The 23,478-nt window shown below is 47.7% G+C and overlaps 2 protein-coding genes and 3 pseudogenes across 5 annotated transcripts in view; 1 reads left to right on the plus strand and 4 right to left on the minus strand.

The window, feature by feature from the left end:
- LOC149360058 (uncharacterized) overlaps window positions 1-23,478 on the plus strand; it is a 181,448-nt gene that overhangs the window by 42,915 nt on the left and 115,055 nt on the right. The gene's annotated exons all lie outside the window — the stretch shown is intronic.
- LOC149360062 (uncharacterized) lies at window positions 8,488-9,051 on the minus strand (annotated as a pseudogene).
- LOC149360063 (uncharacterized) lies at window positions 10,084-11,363 on the minus strand. Its single transcript, XM_089575305.1, has 2 exons — window positions 10,487-11,363; window positions 10,084-10,103 (listed from the first exon to the last, which is right to left on the minus strand). The coding sequence occupies exons 1-2, from the start codon at window positions 11,121-11,123 to the stop codon at window positions 10,084-10,086; spliced, it is 657 nt and encodes a 218-aa protein (XP_089431431.1). The 5' UTR covers window positions 11,124-11,363.
- Window positions 15,544-19,979, minus strand: LOC149360064 (uncharacterized; annotated as a pseudogene).
- Window positions 20,270-21,483, minus strand: LOC149360065 (uncharacterized; annotated as a pseudogene).

The raw sequence follows: 23,478 nt of genomic DNA on the forward strand, positions 1-23,478 counted from the left end.
GACTCCTCGAACAGACTCGCCGCAGCCTCGGTCATGCTCATCTGAAAGTTGACAAAGAACTTTCAGGATGAGGTCCTGAAAACGCCTGCGACAATTTTGAACTTAGTAGAAGCAGTTTCAGGCAGCAAAGTGATAGCACTTTGTGCCAGCGGCTTTGAGCATGAGCTAACAAAGTGTACAAAGCTTTGGGGAATTTGCTTAATCCTGAATTATTAGGTGTGCCAAGGATGGAAGCAACATATCCTGCAAGTTGTGCCAGGGTGGAATGATGTCATTTCAGTTTGGACTAAAAGGTGCTTGTGACACATAGTGGAATAGGTAGCTGTGAGCTATTGTTGAATCCAGCTTGCCACCAATTGCAACTGAAGATTGTTATATTGGCCTATGTCCGTTTCAGATGTGTGCACGTTGAAACAACTAGAGCTGCACGCTGCTCCGGCTGCGGAGCTGGCTACAACGACGACGATGCGAAACGCAGGAACGGGTGCCAAAGATCTGCACTCTAAAAAATGGCAGAGTTCTTGAACAGTGAACTTTAGTTTTTTGTTGATTTTTCGTGCTTCCATCACGTCTGCAATCTTCATGGCTGCTATCCTTTTCAGTCTGTGGTGTCACCCTGCCAGATCCTCAGGAGGTTGCATTTTTTTTTTGCTGAGGTAATACCTGAGGAACACTGCATGCAAGGCAAAAGAAGTGCTAATAGGCCATGCTAATGCACTTCAGTAACAAAAGAGAGTTTGGGATCACAAACTTCAAATCAGAACCACATTCATGTTTGAGGATCCGGTGCTTAGAAACTCTTTGCAAAAATTGTTTCAAATGGTAGGAGTGAAAGTGCCTGAGCAACACTCACAATGAGTGCTCTCAGAGCATGGACATTTCACCAAGTGCACGTTTTGTCGAAAACCACGCACAGCCTCTGTCATGTTTCATTCACTGAGCACAGACAAGTGTACTGACATATGAGCTTTGTGCAGGTTTTTTAGGGAGTGTGCCGAGAAGGCTCCTAAATATGTGTAGAGGACAAAGTTCCTCACTCGGAAAAAGTTTCTGGAGTGCTGGGGATGGCTTTCGGGGACCCATTGAAGTATGGTCTGAACTGGAAGGGCATTGGGTCTCAGTCTCTTGGACTTGCCATCGTAGTAACCTGAGGTGCTCCACGCCAGGTTGATCTGTCTCCAAGTTGTGAAGGTTATGATATGAGATTCTTTTAATTTTTTTTTATTGCGAAAGCAATATTACGACCGGTTTCAGCCCTTTGCGTCGGGGCGGCTGCGAGGCACGTTTGACCTTGAAGGGTGGCGCGAGACGCTGCCCTCACCGCGCTCTCGCCAGCTGCGGAGTGTGGAGAGGAGGCTGGAGAACGAGGGGGGGGGGGAGGGGTATAAGAGGCGTTCGCTCGCTTGCCGGCCCATCGGCTTGCCGAAGCCAGGAAACGACAGCGGGCTTCGGAGACAGATGAAGAACGCGAACAGCGCCTTGCGCGCTCAAGACGCTGCTAGACGGGTGCACCGCACCTCTATCGAAACCAAATCGTCTACAACCGGTGATGATCCCGAATGGAACGCTATGGATGCTTATGCAACCTACCAGGTTCAACCAAAGCTAAACCTTAGCAACTTTTTTTCCTTTTCATTTACCTACGAACAAGAGATCGCGTTGCATGCTTCCCTTTTTTTTTTTTGCCATCGCCACTATGTTCTCATCTTTTGAGTCCCCATATTTCAATATTACACTAAATTCTGAGGATAGCTTTTCAGCAGTGTCTTGCAGGGCTGAAGCAGCTTTTGCTACCAAACGCGGTAGGGCTATGGCCCTGCTGCCTCAGACCTTGCAAACCTGCGGGCTACAGGCTCGGTGTGGACAGGAGCAGAGATGAAGTAATGAAGGAACATTCAATACATGTTGAAGACTGCATGCAAGCTGGTATGTGGCTGACATTGGCTCAGGCTGGAGACTGGTGCGACGAATGCGTGGCTCACTTTGACCACGCAAGTCAAACACAAGCAGAACAAAAACAAGTGTGTGACCGACTGCCACGCTTGGCTGCTGTGCACTTAGTCAGTGTGCTGCCTCAGAGAACTTGTGACAACTGCTGTGCCAGGTTGACACCTTTGCCATGGGAGGGTGATAAATGGCTCGGCACTGTAGGGGGTATATCTGACTTGGGAAGCTCATAGGGACATTTGTTTTAACCACTGACAGTATCAGGGAGATTAAAGGCACACACACTCAAGGGCAGCCAAACCTTGTCTGCTAAGTGGTATGTGCTTTCTTGTTTTCTCGAGTACTGGTCAGGACTCATAACTGTGATTTACTGTCATGGGTATCCAGGCAGAATTGTCTTGATTACCTGCTGGGTTGGGCACCGGAAATGATGGCCAGCTGGATTGGTGTGGATGCCTTTCTTGCTGGAATGAGGTCATATATTACAGCTGTAACTGGTACTTTTACTGGCTGGTGAGCCAGCTGGAACTGGTAGTTTCCATCTGGTGCTATGCCTGAGACCAACTGGTTTTGCACCGTTAAATTCAAGCTGGAGCTATTCCTAAAATCAGCTGTAGTTCTGGCTGCAACCTTCTGGAAAGCATGTGCTTTCCACTTATTTAGAATTGGAGCAAATGCATTTCTTGACCTGAGAATGGATGATGAATTCATTTGTCAGGGCTTGTTACCTGGAATACCAATTGTTGAAGCTGGGAAGTGCACATTTATATTGAGAGGCGTCCCTCAAAGCCTGAGTAGCTTTTGGACGTTAAACCCCATAAAAACAAAACATTCGTCTTGAGAGTTCGCCACTCCTGGTGCATAGTTCAGTGGCTGTTCTCATTTTTGTCCCAAAATAAATGGTGGGAAACCTGAAAAAAATGTTTCTTGTACACAAGATATGCTTTGGAAAGGGGAACACATGTTCCTGTGTACTTAAAAGGAACAATGGTCTTGTGAAGGCTGCTACCTGCATCCTGCAATGGAATAACTGAGAACATTCATAGGAGTGACAAAGTGGCAGATCCTACTGCCTCGCTGCTTTCTTGAAACAGCAGTGCAACTGCCCATTGCATTAGTGTGTCTGCTACATGAACATTTAATTTATGAATTCATTGTGAAGTGCCACACATCCTTTGAGACAGATTCATCACAGGCATTGGCATGCAGACTTTGTACTGTTGATTTCGTGCCATTGGATTCGTCTGTGTGCTGCAGCTTGTTCATCCTCCCAATCCTATGACAAACTCGAAGGTTCACTGTGTAGGAAAGGACTTCTTACGCTGCTTCTAATTTAATGTCGCTTTGAAAATGTAAAAAAGCGTGATGGGAAAGTGCTGCACTTTACTGAGACATTTTGTTCCTGTAACTCAAGCAAAAAGTCTTGTGAAAAGTAACAGGCAGAGTCACACTGTTCACATATTTCCCACTTGTTACACATCACTTTGTGTTGTTCTACTAAGTCCAAGAGTAATCTTTTTTTTTTCTACCATGCTTTCTCTTCCGACTGGAAGCTGGAGGGGCACATCCACATGATCCTGATGGCACAGTGTTGCTGCACAGCAAAGTTTCAAGTTTCAAAGTATCAACTCCGCCTCTCTCTTTCTAGAGTCTTCTTTGAGCTTCACGGATTTTTCGTATAACTAGAGTTCCTTTTTCTTTGCCTCGTCCCATTTCTTGCACATAACTTTGTGCTGCTCGACTAAGTCCGTGAGAGCGGCATCTTTTTTTGTACCACACTTTCTCTTCCGACTGGGAGCTGGAGGGGCACATCCACATGATCCTGATGGCACAGTGTTGCTGCGCAGCATAGTTTCAAGTTTCAAAGTATCAACTCCGCCTCTCTTTTTCTAGATTCTTCTTTGAGCTTCACGGATTTTTCGTATAACTAGAGTTCCTTTTTCTTTGCCTCGTTCCATTTCTTGCACATAACTTTGTGCTGCTCGACTAAGTCCGTGAGAGCGGCATCTTTTTTTGTACCACACTTTCTCTTCCGACTGGGAGCTTGAGGGGCACATCCACATGATCCTGATGGCACAGTGTTGCTGCACAGCATAGTTTCAAGTTTCAAAGTATCAACTCCGCCTCTCTTTTTCTAGAGTCTTCTTTGAGCTTCACGGATTTTTCGTATAACTAGAGTTCCTTTTTCTTTGCCTCGTCCCATTTCTTGCACATAACTTTGTGCTGCTCGACTAAGTCCGTGAGAGCGGCATCTTTTTTTGTACCACACTTTCTCTTCCGACTGGGAGCTTGAGGGGCACATCCACATGATCCTGATGGCACAGTGTTGCTGCACAGCATAGTTTCAAGTTTCAAAGTATCAACTCCGCCTCTCTTTTTCTAGAGTCTTCTTTGAGCTTCACGGATTTTTCGTATAACTAGAGTTCCTTTTTCTTTGCCTCGTCCCATTTCTTGCACATAACTTTGTGCTGCTCGACTAAGTCCGTGAGAGTGGCATCTTTTTTTGTACCACACTTTCTCTTCCGACTGGGAGCTGGAGGGGCACATCCACATGATCCTGATGGCACAGTGTTGCTGCACAGCAAAGTTTCAAGTTTCAAAGTATCAACTCCGCCTCTCTTTTTCCAGATTCTTCTTGGAGCTTCACGGATTTTTCGTATAACTAGAGTTCCTTTTTCTTTGCCTCGTCCCATTTCTTGCACATAACTTTGTGCTGCTCGACTAAGTCCGTGAGAGCGGCATCTTTTTTTGTACCACACTTTCTCTTCCGACTGGGAGCTGGAGGGGCACATCCACATGATCCTGATGGCACAGTGTTGCTGCACAGCATAGTTTCAAGTTTCAAAGTATCAACTCCGCCTCTCTTTTTCTAGAGTCTTCTTTGAGCTTCACGAATTTTTCGTATAACTAGAGTTCTTTTTTCTTTGCCTCGTCCCATTTCTTGCACATAATTTTGTGCTGCTCGAGTAAGTCCGTGAGAGTGGCATCTTTTTTTCTACCACACTTTCTCTTCCGACTGGAAGCTGGAGGGGCACATCCGCATGATCCCGATGGCACAGTGTTGCTTCACAGCAAAGTTTCAAGTTTCAAAGTATCAACTCCGCCTCTCTTTTTCCAGATTCTTCTTGGAGCTTCACGGATTTTTCGTATAACTAGAGTTCCTTTTTCTTTGCCTCGTCCCATTTCTTGCACATAACTTTGTGCTGCTCGACTAAGTCCGTGAGAGCGGCATCTTTTTTTGTACCACACTTTCTTTTCCGACTGGCAGCTGGAGGGGCACACCCGCTGGACCCTGGCGGCACAGTGCTGCTACTCAGCACTGGCTCGTGGGTGCTGCATGGTGGGCTAGGTGCACAGCTGCATTCGGCTGTGGCAGCCTGTTGCGGCGTTCCTGAAGAATCCTCGACTTCGTCTCCAGTGTCTGTGGCCTGAATCAGCTGCATCAAATAGGGCATAAATGACCTGCACTAAAGTCCTGTGATGAGCATTAAAGCACCATTTTCATGCTGAGATGGACTCGTGCCATAGAGACGTTATACGGATACAACAAAATGGACATTATTTGGTGAAGTTCGTACAACACGTGGTCAACACAATGGACATTCATACTTACTTGAGCAACAGTTGGTGCTACACAACCTGGCATTGTACACTGGAAGTGTACCAAGGAAGTGATGAATAGCCCAGGAAAACTTCAATGTTACTGCATCAGACCCTGTTGTTCTTAATAAGCAAATGCAGTTCATACTTGTCAGTCACGGAGCCCACGACAGGCCCAACAGCAAGCTTATGGCAAGCTCAAACAAACGCCGTGTACTAATACCTGCATTCGCATGCTGGAACTGGATATCAAAAAGCGTTCGCCTACGTGCATGTCATCTACTTCTGCTGTGTGCAAAAAACATAAGGCTGTGAATGTTGTTAATAATGCTGACGATACGGCTACTAGCTCAGCAAGTATGTGAGCATTGGGTAATCTGAGCACTGCATGCAAACAAACGTAGACATGTTGTTATGCAGCTGTCACCACCATGTACTGACGTATGCGTTTCAGGAGCTGCATGCAGCTACTTTAAGTACACACTTCACGAACAGAAATGCGCAGAATGGACATCTTGCATTATCTACAGCTGCTCACGCTCTGTTCGTCCTCTTTGTGTGGCCACACTGCTAAGCTGAGTGTGAATCGAGGAAACAGTACTCCACTTCAGAGTCAAACGGAGTCTTTCGCTCCCTCTATTTCTACAGCTTTACAGTTTATAACAGAATTGAAGTAAAACATATACCTGTGTTCCCCACGCAATCTCTCTTATCTTGGAATGAACCTGTGCCCTCGTCTTCAAGATCCCATGGTTGTCCAATGCAACTATTATAGCTGCGTAGACTTTACCGTTTCTTTTTTGGCGCTGGAAGTCATCCAGGTTTTCTTCCGAAGGTTTATTAGAACTTCAGTCTCGTCATCTGTCCAGTTGGCACGGTCACTTTCCGCCATGCTGAAGCTTTGCCCACTTTGACGAATGAGGTGCTCTTTAGGCAAGCACGAGAATACTCGCATTTGGATATGGATGCGACCAACTTGTTGACTACTCTTCGTGCTTCGAATTCATGGTTGCTAACTTTTAAAACAATTGCCTTCATTTAAGAAAGCATTTTCTAATCAAGGTGGAATTTTTTTACTTTTATATTGATTACTTAAAAGGTACTTATTTTGCCTACATGTCATAGATATATTATTTCTTAATTTATAAAAGTATGTTTTGTTTAAAATAATTTTGCTGATATTGTAACGGCATATGACCTTCGCAACCAAGAGCGCGCTGCGGTATACAAATAAAGAAGAGGCGCGGCGCGAGCGCGAGGGGAGAGCGCGCGGCGCTAGCGCGTGAAGCAGAGAACAAAAGGGAATCGCCGCGCCGGTTATGTCTGAGTCTCCTGTGTTTGAGTCTCTGTGCCTTTCTCTGTGCGGGCCCGCCGTCCCGTAACAATATACAGGAGCGCTGGGCACATAGTTAGGCAGGATGGACATTTGATGGACAAACGAGTTGAGCCGAACTCAGTAGGTCGTTAATGGCAGTAAGGCTAATGCCATTAAGTTTTCGCGTGTGGCGTAAAGTGACCTTATTCCCCGGACCCCAAAGCGGGACGTGGAGAGGGGGGAGGGGCTGCTTATGAATGACACGGCCAGTAGTTTATACATGCACTTTTTATTATTCTGTCTATATCACGCAGGATTTCTTTTCCTCCAGCTCTTGCCTAGCTGGCGCATACACCTAATACTTCTGGCTTGAATGAATCTTCCCAGTCCTTCGTTTTTGCATATGTGACCATGGTTCTGTTCACATGTCATGTGCACATTCACTTTGAGCACCAGCATCACTTTAAGTGTCGTCACTTGAAGCTGCGTCTTGTCTTCCGACCAGATCTTGTTCATCAAAGATAACACCCGCTCCACTGGTGCATTTGTTCCTGGCAAGCACATGCAGTACTCAATAATTTCCCTCATGTTGTCACAAGGCACATCTTTCGGCTCAAAGTGCTGAAGAGCATCCACCCACCTTTCCCCGATCGGCTTGTTCTGGCTCTTCCATTCCTCTAGTTTTTCAGTCGTGACATAACGTGAAACGTTTCATGCTTCGTCAAATGGAGCATTCTCGTCAAGATTGATGTGACTGAACTCTGAAGTTATGAGCCGCTCACTTCTTTGCGCATTGTCCCAAGCGGTGCTGACTCGAGAGGCCCATGAGAGACAGCTGATCTCATCAAACTGGTTGCACCATCGCTCGAGGTACGACGTGCAGGTCTGGTAGAAGTTCCTCGCAACTTCTGTTACCGATCCTCTTTTAACGTCTCCTAGTTCCTCTCAAGTGATGTTATCCTGGAACGCACGCTTGATTCCATAAATGCCTGCTGAAGTCTGTCTCGGACTTTGGTCTGCAGCTGGTTCAGGGCTTTGTGAACTTCAGTCGCAGTTCTCGAGTCCCCTTCAATCTGCAACGCAGTGACTTGAAACATGGCAGCCTGGCTGTGCAGAAGGTAGAGCCAGAGCTCTCCACATGGATTTTCAAAAAATGACAATCAGAGAGGGCATTAGTCTGCTAACAAAAAGAATGACTTCAAAGCCAGAAAGAGCTTAAGCACCCTCTCAAAAGCTGGCATTAATGCTAACCACCTCGTCTTGCTGTAGCCCAGAAGCCGCTGGTACTCCATAGATGCGAAGTCGTAAAACTTGAATGCCTCTACCCACACTGTATGGATGTAAAAGTATGAGTAGAGCTTAACAATCACAGCTTCAAAATCAAGTGGCAAGCACTCAGCAGAAGTCTGGATAGTGTTGTGCACAATGCGTGCTGCACAGCCAATCCCTAGTTATCTTGTAAGTCAAAGCATCTTGCATTTTTTGAGAAGGCGTTGTTTTCGCCATTCCGTGCAGCACCTCCGAAGTTGCAGTTCGCATTGTCAGCGCTGGACACAACCAGCTTCGATGCGATGTCGTTGACTTCCAGTGTGTTTATAATGTACTGGCTCACCATGGTCGAAGTTTCACCTGGCAAGGTGTCGATCTCCAGCAGCTTTGTTTGCACTCCTGCAGCAGAGGTGAAGTAGCGAACCATTATTGGACAAACCTTCAAATATTCGTGGTTCGATGCATCACAAAAGATTTATATGAATTTTGCGTCCTGGAGGTCAGCTTTCAACTCTTCAGCTGCAGAAGGAGCGAGCATGTTCATGGCAATCGCTTCGGCCATCGTGCATGCTCAGGAAAACTTCTCGTCGAAAAGTTTCTGAACAAGTTTTGAGGTGCAGTCCATCGACCAAAAACTTTGGTTGTGGGCGATCGTGTGATATGCAAACACGCTCTCAGAAGCAGCGAGTTTTAGCTCCTTGTCACCAGCATGTTTGGGCCTGAAAAACTTTGTTAGTGCACATATTCCGCTTGTGCTTTTTGGTGCTTATGTGTTTTAAAATGTCAGCACGTCCACTGTGGGCGATGGAAAAGTCAGTTCCACATTTCTCGTAGTGGACATCATACTTTGACTTCGCTTTCTTCAGGAACGGCAACTCCTTACCTAGTTCTCTGTTGAACTTGCACTTCCATTTAGGCATTGTCGTTGGCACAATAAGGAAGCAATACAACCAACAAACGTAAGCACATGGCATGCACAGTGTGTGGGCAAATGCCTGGGAAAACGAGCTTTGGACCTGGCTTTGACTTCGGCTCGCTAGCTAGCCAACACATTAAAAGTTTCTTTGGCTGGATCTAGCTTGATCATGAGTTAGATCGAGAAAAGGTGGGACACGTGGCCGCGGGCACTTTTCTGTGAGCCGCCTGGCTATAGCTTGTTTCCTCCAGTATTTAGGCTGGTTCGGTGGAGCTAGGCAGAGCAGATGTAGCCAGTGTAGCGAAGGTGGAACAAAACGCCGTCCCACATGCATGCTGGCAGGACAGCAGGACTACGAACGCAAAACAGGGACGTGTCTCGCCTAAATCGAGATGTCTGGTCACTTTAGCGTGGCATTGCGCAAATGGCATTATAACTTGGGGCATTAGGCACTTAATGCCATTAAACGTGCCCGTGTGGCACAGGTATTGCTCATGGGCATGTCTACTTACAATGCCAGAAGTTGCATTTCTGCAGGGCTTTAGCTGTTTGTATCAGCACTGCTTCAAACAATTTCATTGAAGCATGACATTCGCTGTGCTCCTCTTGTGCCAGCACTGCTTAAAAACGTACTGAGAAGCACAATGTACGGTTTGTCTGTCAATTCAAGGTACAGAAACTTGCCAACTTCTAGTGTGCAGTGTACAGCACAGTATGAAATTGCAGAGTATGTGTCTACTTGCATTCCCAAAAGTTTGAAGTCCGGAGGGCTGTAGCTTGTGTCAGTACTGCATTAACTAATTCCATTGAGGCGTGAAGGGCTCTCTCAACGCTGCTTGAAATATATTTGGAAGCTTGACATACTGTATGGTTGCCATCCAAACGAACACTCGCTATTGCCTACCTCTCTGGTGAAAAAAAATTGCTGCAACTTGGCCCAGGTGATTGTCTCTATAGTAGAAGCCACATTAGAACATTTTGGTGCTCAAGCATACATGCAGGTCATAGCTGCACTTCTTAAAATGTACCATTTTCTTTAGTATGTTTGTGGTGATCCTGAGGTGCAAAAAAAAGCATAAGCATTTGCAGCATTGTCAATAAAGGCAACGTGCTTATGAAGACTCCTCACTCTCAAGAGGCAGAAAATCTTAAATTACATGAGCTCAGAACAAGGAATTCACAGTGTGCCACAGGAGACATCAAAGAATGCTTCAGACTGCACCTCTCACTATACTTTGGACCATGGTATGCATCTAGTGTGAGATGCTTTTTGTTCTCTGAGCTCTTCAAGGTACCTAAAAAGAAGGGATAAAACACAATAAATAACAGACAGGCTGGAGCACTGCCTCAATTCATTCAGGCAGATAAATGTAGCAAGAGCAACGAATACAGAACAAAAATAGATAACAGTGCTGCAAATGCAGCGCTGCGTAGCCTACTTTGTGTTAAGTCTTCATTGCACACTTGCTGTTTATCTGCCATGGTAAGCTCGCATGGAGCTGTTATGAAAATGCATCGGCATTGTTTTGGCACTGAATTAGAGAACTGGAAATTTGTGAGGATAGTTGCTACTGTCCAAATCTGATTAATCACTGGAGTTAGAGTAAGAGGGATTGGTCGGTCAAAAACATGATACCCCTTGATTCGCTGTATTCTCCGCTCCACGTGTATCCTGAGCGATGCAATCTCTTTAGTTTCCTGCACCTGGCCTCTTGAAAATGTGCCGCCTCTTAAAAATGGGGGTGTGTTCAATTTCACGCCCATCATTTTCAAAAGATCATCAATAATGAACCCCTTGTCTGCCATAACGCTGTCATTCTCTTCAAAATCTAGCTCCAAAAACCCACTCCTTACTACACACTCTCTGTCGGAAGTGGAGCCTGTAAACAGCTCGGACACAAATGTTACGAGCCCATTAGGAGAAACCCCTATGAGTCCTTTGAACGTGTTCGAGGATTTGTAAGAGGAGTAGGTGCTCGACTGAAGTGACAGAGATGATGGCACTTCACAGCGAATCTCCGTGGCATCTAGGATTACTCTTGTTGAGGCATAGTCCCCAACAAACACAGCTGGCATGTGCTCGTTAATCACGTTTCTAGCTGCCCACAAGGGTAAACTGCCCAATTTGTTATACAGAAAATTCAGCCAGGATGTGCATATTCTTGACACTGTAGACTGTGCGATGCCAAACCTATGTGCTAGGTCAGCCTCAAACAATCCGAGACGCAGCCTAACCAAGACTAAGAAGAGCTGATTCTCAGCGCTCAACTTCCTCTTGCGGCCCTTTGCTGACCTAGCTGAACTGTTGCCCTCAGAACACAGAGCATTGCAGCCATCGTCCCCAGGAGAGATATGAAGTGCTCATAGCTTGGCAGCCCGCTATAGAAATGCACATCTTCATCACAATCTTTGAAATGTTCAATAGAAAAAGCAGATGTTCTTTCTTTCTCTAAAGTAAGCTGGTGAGCCATGGCAGTTTTCTCTGTTCGCAGTTCAAGAACTTCAGCCCTTGCTGACTGCAGCTGTTCTTTTAAAAGACCACACTCGTCGTGAAGCTTCCGGATGTCTTTGTTTTGCTTCTAGACAATGGCAACAAGACGCTCAATTTCTCCCTGATGTGATTGATCTGAAGATGCAAGCTCTGGCAGATCTTCAGTTTCTGCCTCCAAGCTGGCATCTCTAGAAGTAGACAGTGCCTGTTCTGCTGTCAGACTTGGCGTGTGATCTTGTGCGGGCAGCAGCTGATCCTGCGGCTTGGCGCCTTGCTTAGGTGGCAGTGCTCCACGCTGCTTTGGTGGCTTGCGTTGTTGGCACTGCTTACCAAAGCTAAACACAGACAGCACTGCTGTTTCTCGGAGAATGTTATGGCCACTAGCCACACCAGGAATGAAATCATGCACTCGAAAATGTTTAGAGCATACTGTGTACTTGGTCACAGCAAAATTTGGGCCTTCATCTCTTCGTATGGCTACAATCCACTTCTTATGCAGTGTGGCGTCCTTCGGGAAATGGTGAAAGGACACCTATAAAGAAAGACAGAGCTGTAACCTGATCTTCATTTTCTAGTACCTTTTGCAACAAAATGACTCAACCAAATTGTTAGAAGTTGCTCTGTATCTTGTCACCACATGCAAACTTTCCTATTCTCAAAAAGCGACAGCTTAACTAAACGTCCCAAGCATAAGATGGTAACATCGGACACACACTTCTAGTCTGCGGTGGAGAGTTTCAAGTTGTTGCGGCTCTTGTGATATCACCTAGCCCCTGAAGCACAACCGTGAGCATAGTTGTCTTAAGCGAAGTACCAACTAACAAAGTGAAACCACAGCGCAAATATGTTTAAAGGGCACTGCGTTCGTACTTTCGTTGCTTATATATATATACAGAGCCGCGCTCGAGATCGGGCTCAGTGCGTGGAACCGAGTGCCAGGTTTAAAACTTAGCTTCATTTTCTCCTCAGGGATCCGCTCGAGAGGCAAGCCTGCTCACATGCGACGGTCGTCGTACTATTTTAAATGATGCCACTTTTTTTTTTTAATCAGTTTGCGCCGCGAAAAAATTCTGGGTGCATGAAGCACATTCATGGGCACGTCACGCAGCCGAATCCTCGACGCGACTGGGTGCAGAAATGCGACATACGAAACCTATGCGCCACCTCCTACACCGAGAATACCGAATAACGGCTAGCGTCATTCGATTCCGTACGTGACACAATGCACCTGTTTCTACTCCTAAGCGGCGCGAAGCTTCAGCTTGCAACGAGGCACCGTGGGAAACCGGCGGCACGGACGCACTCTACGTGCAAGCTGGTGCCGCAGCTCATCAAACGACGCAGAATATAATCTTGTCGTAATTTTATACATTCCCGCTACAAAAAACGGTTAGCGTAGGGCAAGCTTCCTTTATATGTCTCAGCTGTACACCAAACAAGTCGGAGTCTCTCCCCAGACGCGATCATTTCATCACCGAAGAACAAACGCACCCGCGAGTAGCATTTACAATGCTGTGACACGTACATACCTTGTTTCCGTTGCTGTCGGTGACTCCACGCTGTTTACACAGTGGAACGCAGCAGTGAAACGGCATCTTTGCGGCAACAAAGGTAACAAAACGTGCAATGTACGCATACGTGCCGAGCGAGCCACAGTATGGTGCCGTAGTAGCGTCGGTAGCGTCGTCTGCGCTCCTCGACGTAACCAATATGGCCGACTTGGTTATTTTCGCTCTCACTAGATGGCGCGATCTATTTTGCATAACCCCTATTGCAGCCATTTAAACCCAAGTGCCGGCCATTTATAGCTTACTAAACTGTGCAGCAATTCTACTGTTATTTACAGTCAACCAACAGCTGTATGCAAATGAATGACACGTTTCCGTGTTGGTGCAATTCCATTTCCGTGGACCGGCTTGAACATTGAGACACGGACGTTGAAAGACAAACAGGACAGATCACTGACCTTTAGCTTTAATGAAGATAGACCAAGCAGGACATATACACATAATGTAGTGTGGGCAGTTGATAAAGATGGGACATACACACATGTGACGTTCCCGCCTGTCGGGGGTCAGTCACAATGCAACACAGTTGTTTGTTGCTATCTACGGGTTCTGCTGAAGCGAGGAGAATTGAGCCAACACACAACGCCTCCGAGTCAACCTAATTTATTTACACTCTGCCTGAAGGTGAAACTGGGAGTTCAGCTCACCGCTGTCTTGTATCAGGCGTCACGGTGCAGTCCGTCCAACAGGTGCCTCGCTCTCGGCTGCTCTGGCAGGGTGGCGCTCAGGCTGGTGGCGGACCCACGTTTCGGTGACTATGACGGGTGGTGGCGTCAGGCTTCTTGGGCGTCTCAGCTGGCGGTACTCTGACGAGCTGTGGCGTTCGGCTTCTTGGGCGTCTCGGCTGGCGGTACTCTGACGGGTTGTGGCGTCCGGCTTCTTGGGCGTCTCGGCTGGCGGTCAGTTTGCAACGGATGCCCGCGGGTCCGGCCTCACCGACTACAGACCAGCGCGATCTGCTCCCGTCCGTACACTTCGCCCGTCTCTGCTCGTTTTCTCCTTTGTCTCATCTGTCTCCAACGCCTCTCTCTGAGGACTCCCTTTCTTTCCTTCGGTGTCCTCCTCGCCTCCTCTGCTGGGAGCCCTCTTGGTGCTAACTTGCCGGCCTCCCCCGCCACCTCGAGCCATTAGTAAGCCCGTCGCGCTGCAAGACAATGCAGGCCAGTGGGCCCGCGAACTCCGGGAAGCTGTTTGTGCCGCGAGCGTTCTGGCCTACCCTCCGCGCCGCAGGGTGCCGGCCTCTTCGCGAACGCGGAGCTCATGTTCAGCCGAAGACGCACTCCTCTCGAAGTTGACATATTTATGAGGGTCACGGCTGTCCTCTCTCTTCTCGCATCGGAACCCGGGGTGGTCTCTTCCAAGAACCCCGGCTTGGTCACGCGACCACGGCATTCGAAAACTTGGCCGTCAACGGACAAAGCGAGTCTTCCTCTAGCAGCGGAACAGAGCAGCTGTCCGTTGAGACAGTCTATTTTCCAAGGGCCTGGGGCCCTCTTTTCTTTTTGGTTAACTTCCCTTAATAAAGACCCAACTCCCAGCCTTCTCCGAATCCACAGCCCGTACCTCGCAACAAGGCCGTCTGCAGGCGTGCATGCGCGCACACACAAACGCACAAACGTGCCTGTCTTTGCGCCAAGGGGGGGGGGGGGGGGAGTTGGGGACGCGCTGCAGAACGGGCCGCAGGGATGCGTGTGGTCGCGCTGGGTGCCCCGCGCGGCCTCTCCTCTTTTGCCCTCTGGCTATTTCGCACGTCTCTGTGTTGCGCCCGGTGCATTCCACACAACCGCCTTCGCTGACGGGACAGGGCGATAATTTTGAGCCAGACACAGTGTCTCTGGTGTTAGTCGATGGAGAGAGTTCTTTTGGGCCATGCCTAGGCCTCCTGTGCACAGTCCTTCACAACCCCCTCTTCTTATAAAGAAATTTTCTATGAAAATTTTGTGATCACCGCACTTTCACAACCAACAGTACGTCGCAAAGTTCGCAACTCAATCTTATGGCAGCAGTCATATTTCGAGTACGACAAAGCTGTTAAACATCGTCCTCGCGCACAAGCACTGGTTTCACAACACGGCACAACGTGGGCGGACCCTCAGTCCCCCCCAGGCAGAGGAGTAAATTTCACACGGCGGACAACTCCGCCCTCTATATGTAAAACACGCAACCGCAGAAATCATGAGCACAGTTCAATGGTCGTGGCAACTACCAGACTTCCCCTAAGTCACACTAAGATTAGGAGGCGGTCCATGCAATTCGCTCACCCTCGGTTTCTTTCTCCACTGGCAGTTTCTGCAGTGTTCTGCAACATCTTGTCTCAGTCCATGCCAGAAATAGCCTTTGCTAACCGCCCGGCGGGTCTTTTGAAATCCTAAATGTCCTCCGCCTTCCATATCGTGGCATAACCTCACAACTTCACTCCTCATTAGCAAAGGGACAACTACTCGGTTTGAGGCACCATGCACTTTGTCTCTGAAACGCAGTAAACCACAAGAGTCCAAATGATACAATCTTGACTCTTTTCGTTCTGAGCTGTCGCACTCGTTTATCAATTTTAGCACAGACAAATCTTTCCTTTGCTCCTCGTACAGGCGGGTTTGCTCAATCACAAGGGGAACCTCAGTTAGCCTTGCGTCCGCCGCGCTTCTGAGCGCGTCTGAATGGCGATTGGTCTCCCCTGGCTCGCGAACTCCTTCTGCTTCGTCCGTGCATAGGCTCACTACCGCTTCCGAACACCCTCGCTCGTGATGGCTCTCAGTTGATGTTTTGTCTAGCTCCTTGATACCTTCAGGGCTACCCTCGCCTTCCTTCTTACGCTGCTTGGAGTGGTCCAAGCGCCCTGAAATGTGCCCGTGCGATATCTGACGCAGACGACAAAAACGTGAGATGTGCCCTAACCTGCCGCACGAGAAGTAGGCGATTGATTTGACGCGTCGATTCAATTCTCGCGCCTGCCCAGATGGAGGGCCCTCACGTATCCGAAGGACTTCGAGCAGCTTCTCCAGCCGATCCAGACGTTCACCAAAATCACCCGTCTCCCCTCTGCTTTCTACAAGTCGGACCGTCGCGGTGCTCGTGCTCGTCACTTCCTCTAACTGCTCTTCTCTAGACGCTATCTCCACTGCCTCTTCGAATGTCTTGGGATCGAGTGACAGAGCAAATCTCCTTACCGGATCGCGGAGCCCATTCAGAAAATTAGAGGCCAGCTGTTCCCTAAGGATTTCGCGCCTCGCTTCTCTCTTCGACGCGTCATCGCCATCAACGTCCTCAAAAGCCTCTGTTCCGAGCCTACGCAGCCGGCTCGCGAACGAGCGCACATTCTCACCAGCACTCTGTCTTGCGCTTAGAAACTTCTCAAACTTCCTGCACGCCGGCTCAGTATCATATCGTTTCAGCGCGAGCGCTTTAAACGATTTATACGAAGTCACGCCTGCCACCTCCTCATCCAACCATGCAAAGTCCAGAGCAGCCCCGACCATCTTACATCTCGCCATCCCAACTAACTGTTTCTCCTGCCATCCGCCCAGATTACCGACCTGCTCTAAAATTTGCAGAAAGTCCCTTATTTTGGGACCGTTATCAACCCCCGTGAATGATGGAATCACAGCTCCCAACAGCATCTCATTTGCTCCTATCAACCCCTCGCGAAGACTCGGTGATTCCTGTAGCGACATGTTGGCCCCTTTCTCCTCAGGTACGAGGGTTAATGGTCTCGCACCAAAACTTCAGCAGAATCCCACCGCTGCCACCACTTGTGTCGTTCCCGCCTGTCGGGGGTCAGTCACAATGCAACACAGTTGTTTGTTGCTATCTACGGGTTCTGCTGAAGCGAGGAGAATTGAGCCAACACACAACGCCTCCGAGTCAACCTAATTTATTTACACTCTGCCTGAAGGTGAAACTGGGAGTTCCGCTCACCGCTGTCTTGTATCAGGCGTCGCGGTGCAGTCCGGCCAACAGGTGCCTCGCTCTCGGCTGCTCTGGCAGGGTGGCGCTCAGGCTGGTGGCGGTCCCACGTTTCGGTGACTATGACGGGTGGTGGCGTTCGGCTTCTTGGGCGTCTCGGCTGGCGGTACTCTGACGGGTTGTGGCGTCCGACTTCTTGGGCGTCTCGGCTGGCGGTCAGTTTGCAACGGATGCCCGCGGGTCCGGCCTCACCGACTACAGACCAGCGCGATCTGCTCCCGTCCATACACTTCGCCCGTCTCTGCTCGTTTTCTCCTTTGTCTCATCTGTCTCCAACGCCTCTCTCTGAGGACTCCCTTTCTTTCCTTCGGTGTCCTCCTCGCCTCCTCTGCTGGGAGCCCTCTTGGTGCTAACTTGCCGGCCTCCCCCGCCACCTCGAGCCATTAGTAAGCCCGTCGCACTGCAAGACAATGCAGGCCAGTGGGCCCGCGAACTCCGGGAAGCTGTTTGTGCCGCGAGCGTTCCGGCCTACCCTCCGCGCCGCAGGGTGCCGGCCTCTTCGCGAACGCGGAGCTCATGTTCAGCCGAAGACGCACTCCTCTCGAAGTTGACATATTTATGAGGGTCACGGCTGTCCTCTCTCTTCTCGCATCGGAACCCGGGGTGGTCTCTTCCAAGAACCCCGGCTTGGTCACGCGACCACGGCATTCGAAAACTTGGCCGTCAACGGACAAAGCGAGTCTTCCTCTAGCAGCGGAACAGAGCAGCTGTCCGGGGAGACAGTCTATTTTCCAAGGGCCTGGGGCCCTCTTTTCTTTTTGGTTAACTTCCCTTAATAAAGACCCAACTCCCAGCCTTCTCAGAGTCCACAGCCCGTACCTCGCAACAAGGCCGTCTGCAGGCATACATGCGCGCACACACAAACGCACAAACGTGCCTGTCTCTGCGCCAAGGGGGGGGGGGGGGGAGTTGGGGACGCGCTGCAGAACGGGCCGCAGGGATGCGTGTGGTCGCGCTGGGCGCCCCGCGCGTCCTCTCCTCTTTGGCCCTCTGGCTATTTCGCACGTCTCTGTGTTGCGCCCGGTGCATTCCACACAACTGCCTTCGCTGACGGGACAGGGCGATAATTTTGAGCCAGACACAGTGTCTCTGGTGTTAGTCGATGGAGAGAGTTCTTTTGGGCCATGCCTAGGCCTCCCGTGCACAGTCCTTCACACACACACTCACACAATGCAGTGTGGGCAGTTGATAAAGATGGGACATACACTCACACAATGCAGTGTGGGCAGTTAATAAAGATGGTATATATACACACGGTGGTGGGGGCTGTGCACATGACAAAAAAATAGAACTGCAATGAAGTATGGACAAGGTAAATGCATATGTTAACTAACAGAAAGAGTTTTTACACACAGCTTTAAAAAAAAACTCTTCCGTCGAACTTAATATAAGTGCATGGAGTCACACCATGTAAGAGTTCAATGAAGTGTGTAGACTCTGCCTGGCGAGCTCTCAATATGTGTGCACAATTATATGAGGCACACGTGACAAATTCTTCGATGAAGCAAACACTCTTGTATTGCCTGCTAGATCCTTGAAGGAAACAATACGCTCTATCTTGAGGCATGTTCCTTGATCTGTAACCAATGCTGTAGAGTCTGTTTTATTTGCCCTTAAGTGCTGCTCACTGTGGAACATGTGCCCAGACACAACAACTTGGTCATGCTCCACAACAGGGCCACTTATAATGTCACCAACATGGTTTTCAACTAAGTCACAAAGTGGCTCAGAGAGAGGTCTAGGCTTGCTAGGCAAGAGAATGCCTTTGCTGTCTGATGGACAAGCTCCTGACAAAAACAGCCGAGTATGAGGACTAGCTAATGCCTTCATGTTTTTGTAGTTGCTTGCCATCATCAGCCTCTCTACAATTTGCACAGGCACTCCTCTGGCCGATGTGACCAGTTCTTTCAACTGACCAATATTGGATTCAAAAGGAAAACAAGAATGTGCCCAGAGTGGACCTTGCTGTGCAGCACTTTTTGGAATGTGCAGCAACTGGTGCACATTGTACGTCATGTGCTTTTTGCCATACAAAAGCTGCACTCCGACGACAAACTTAACGAGGAACTCCGAACTTCTAGTTACATCTACTTTGCTGATTTCTCTCCTCAGTAGGAGAGAAATTCCGTCAACAAGGAGTGCGAAATGCTCAAAATACTCCTTTGGCAAGATCCCTGCCAGACACGGCAAAGAGAAATAAAGCAGCCATTGCTGCCACTCTGACGCTTTCCAGTACTTCCGTACAGGAAGTGAACGGGGCAGGCGGCACACAGAAAGATGAGGCCTGATGGCACAGCGATGTTCGTCTAAAGCAGCAAGAACTTGTGGTGAACCGATATAGAACGGTTCTCCAACACACGATAACCAAATTTCAGTCATCTGACGCGGCACACCTAGAAGAACACAGTGCGTATAGTCTGGGGTGAAACCCCAGATTACATCAAAGTGCTGCAGGTTCATCAATGGCGTTATGAGAATAAAAGGCACATCTCTTTATCAAGACATATGGCTGTCGTGCATTGGCAAACATCGTCAAACTTGTTACAGTAACAGTGAGCATGGTATGGGTTAAATAAATGTGTTACTCAAGTCCATGAAAACGCAAAGATTCTGAACAGAAGAAAAAGACATAACTGCAAGTTCCTTTGAATATGAAACCACCTTAAACAGATGGCTGACTTCAGTAGAGGAGTATTTGGCTGTAGTACATTTCAAGAGCCGAAAAAGGGCAATTGCAGAACCACAGTTTAAAATTCTTTCAATAATAGCTAAAGTGCCGTCAGAGATCTGCACCACAGAGTTGTTAGTTTTCCTGTTGTGTGCATAGCCCCTGCCCGTGAAAATTCTGCTATTCTGGCACAGGCGCGGATATTCAATGGCATTCGAGTTCACTAGTTCAATGTTTTTCATCGTCAAGTCTTTTGGCAGATAGGGTTTAGCCCGTCCGAAGAAGCGCACCCCCGCAGAGATGCAAACACTGTTCTGTGTTTCTGCTGTGTCCAGTGCCGCGCAATGATGAATGGCACATGGAGTGGTAGCCTGCTTGAGACACTCTTGGACCACGCCTTCCACCTGCAGCTGACTGGAACGGCCTTCCCCATAATATTGCTGCCATAACATGTTCATCATCATTTTCAAGCACTGTTGATTCCTGCATTTTGTAAACCCCACCCCTTATGTAACACCCTGGAAAAGGGTCTTTAAGGAAAATAAAGTGAAGTGAAGTGAAGTGAAGCATGACATGCCTGGTGGGGAATGCCATTGGTAGCCTTCACAGCTTGTTTAAGAGTTCCATTCCCTGCCTCGAAAGGAAATGCTGAGTGAGACCACAATGGACCCCAGTGTCGCACACTTTTACCAATATGGAGGAGTTGGTGCTCATTGTATGTCATGCTTTCTTCTCCATAGAGGATTTGAGTGCCGACATGAAAGTCCAAAGGCAGTTCCTCTGCGGTAGCAAGGCCAGAAAATGAAATTCTTGGCTTCAGCATAATGTGAAGGGCCTCCACCAGACATGCCCAATGCTGCAGGTAGCTTCTGTCCAAAATGCCATTAAGAACTGGCAGACTGTAATAAAGCAGCCAGTTTTCAAATTCTTTGGCCTTCCACCATTTCCTTTCAGTGGTCGATCGGGGCATGCGTTTAACATCTCTAGGAGGTGCAGTGGACTTCATTCTGTCATCTATTGTAGATTGCAGTCGCCCTATGTAAAATGGTGCACCCGCTCGCCCCAGCCATAAGCTTGGGAACTGGCGCCCCACTTCTAACAGCACGCAGCGCATATAGTCTGGAACAAAACTCCAGACTATATTGAACTGCTGCATGTCGATGAGTGGGGACTCTCTCTCGACTCCATTTATGGGGACTTTCTCTAAAACAGCCCTCTCCATATCCCGCACCATTTGCTCCTCATTTCTCCCATCAGAGTTTGCGGCTTCGACTAAATACTTGGTCGCTCTCTACCTACCCTTTCACCTTTCTGTGAACACCAATTGCATCCATAATACCCATTGAATTGGGTCACATCCTACAGAGGAGCCCTTGTCACAGAATCCACTGCACAGCAAATACAGAAAGCTTTGAAAATTTTTTCGCTTCCTTTACGTTCAAGCGTAAAGCCATTTTCAGATAATCGGTTCATAACCTCTACAAAGGCACCTTGGAATATGCCCATATGAGGTTTGTCCCTACCAAACCACAAGCCTGCTAATATGAATTTTTTCATTCTATCAGCCGGTGGTAATTCATTAATAATGAGCTGAATGGGCCAGATTGATGTACCACTCGACTTGAAGACAGGGCTACCGTCTGCATTTAGTGTGAAGCTGATTCTGTGGCCAGCCCCTTCTGTTGCAGCAACAAATTTGCGGTACATGCTACCATCTACTATGTCTGATAATGTGTCGGTGCTCTGAAGTGGCCCTGCGAAATCAGAGTCCTTCAGTACTTTGCGCAGCTGCGATGGCAGCTCCGAAAGAACAAAAAATGGGGCATCTGCTATAGCAGATGACCCGCAAGATTGACCACACTGAATGCATTTCAGCACTGAGTGCGGTGCGCAAGACCCAACATATATCACACACTGCGGACAAAAAAAATGAAATTTCATGCTGGCGCCACATTTTTCCAACACCTTTTTGATACTGTGTTTTGTCTCGGGCAGGACAGGGCATTCAAAAAATGAATTAATCATTTTAATGAGACCAGTGAATGATAGGTTGTTGTGTAGTGAATACTTGAGTACCATCATTAAAATGTCGCCTTTAGACAGTTTTACTTTCTGTTGCAGCACCTCAGTGCAGAAATCAGAAAGTCCACACTTAGTGCTGTCTTGCCTACAACTTCCAGGTTAGGCTGTGCGGATACCTTATCAGTGGTGGCAGGGTACCATGGAAAATGAATATGATGAAGGGAAACACATTCAACAGGCCAGATATCGCATTGTTATTCAGACATGAAAGACATCGTGAATAGTTGCCGTTTGATTGCCACGCTCAGCCAGTGCCTCCTTCATTTTTGTATACACTGTATTGTCAGTCTTTTGCATGGCATCTAATTGTTGTGCCGGACTCCAGGAGCGTAGTTTGCTGGTGCATGCAGTACAGAAGTAGAAGTGATACAGCAAATCATGTCGTCTGCTTGGCTGACTTCATCTTGGCCACGTGGTTTATGCATGGTGAAGCCACTTTCATATTCATACCCTCTGAGGAGCGCAAATGAAAGTTTCCATGTTCATTTAATTGCTGTCATTCAGGTACAAAGGCACCGTTGTTTCGACCAGTGTCGACCATTATGAAACGTTAGTTGGAATCTGCGACAGCGAGCATTAGTAGCGAGTAGTACCCCTTATAATTGAAACAGTCTGACCCACTGTTCTCTGGACATCTGATTGCGAAGTATACTGCATATCAATATATATATGCAATGTTGATCATATATCAGTGTCAATGTTGATATGCAAAAGTATGCATATCAACCAACTTGCCCAACTTTCTGCTGTCCTAAGTGATTGCGAAGTGTTTGCCGTCAATACTTCCTATCGCATTTTGGAAATTCCATTTATCTTCATATTCTTGCCTTATTTTTTCCCACTCTCTCTGACTGGGATACGCCAGCGCAATGGGCTTCAGGCTATCCCAGATGGCTGGGAGAGTCTCCTTGAGGATTCCTGCCACTGTGGATGCATGCATTCTGTGGCTCATTGCGATGTCTTTCATCAATCCACCAGTGGCCAGGAATCTGTGAAAGAATATTAACAGAAGAACTGTTTCATATTAATCCTGAAATACTTACCAGAATGAGCTTTACTGCTGCAAATATTCATATGAAAAATGCATGCATCATGTTTCACAATGATGACTAAGAACACTTACAAAGTAATAGGGGGTAGCAGAGAAATGGAGTAGTATGTATGAAGAGCACTCACATTCGACTCTTTAGGAGGCAGAAATTGTTCGTGAAAAATATGCGATCAGCTGTCTATAACACGCACATCAATGTAAAAGTTGTATTTATTATAAAATAAAGTTTAAGAACATGAATTTGTTGCAGGTTGGAAAACATATTTTTATTTATTTACTTACATTGCAGGCCAGTGTTTTGGCCCAAGCAGGATGGGCATACAAATGTAGAATACAACAAGAAGAACATATACAATGCGAGGAAGAACACATAGGAAACAACTATATGATAAAACTAATATTGGATAATGAATGGCAACAACACATCTCATGTATGATAAGAATGCAGAATGCATGACAAATAACTCTTCTGGAAGGAAAACAGGATATGTTAAGTATGCATGGCTTTCTAGTCCTTTCGCAAAATGTTTGCTCTTAAAAATGTTGCGTGGTAAAGAATTCCCTTATATGCTAGAACTTATATGCTAGTGCTTACTCTGTTGCTGCGT

Source organism: Amblyomma mixtum, chromosome 2 (assembly GCF_055824585.1).
Source record: "Amblyomma mixtum isolate Tamu chromosome 2, ASM5582458v1, whole genome shotgun sequence".
NCBI classification, from domain to species: Eukaryota; Metazoa; Arthropoda; class Arachnida; order Ixodida; family Ixodidae; genus Amblyomma; species Amblyomma mixtum.

Excerpts from the sequence above, each read along its gene's own strand:
- LOC149360063 (XM_089575305.1), bottom strand. The coding sequence starts at position 11,123 with ATGCCAGCTGTGTTTGTTGGGGACTATGCCTCAACAAGAGTAATCCTA. Across the intron at positions 10,104-10,486 it reads CAATGAAGACTTAACACAAA|GATCACCACAAACATACTAA; the intron begins GTAGGCTACGCA and ends TTTGCACCTCAG.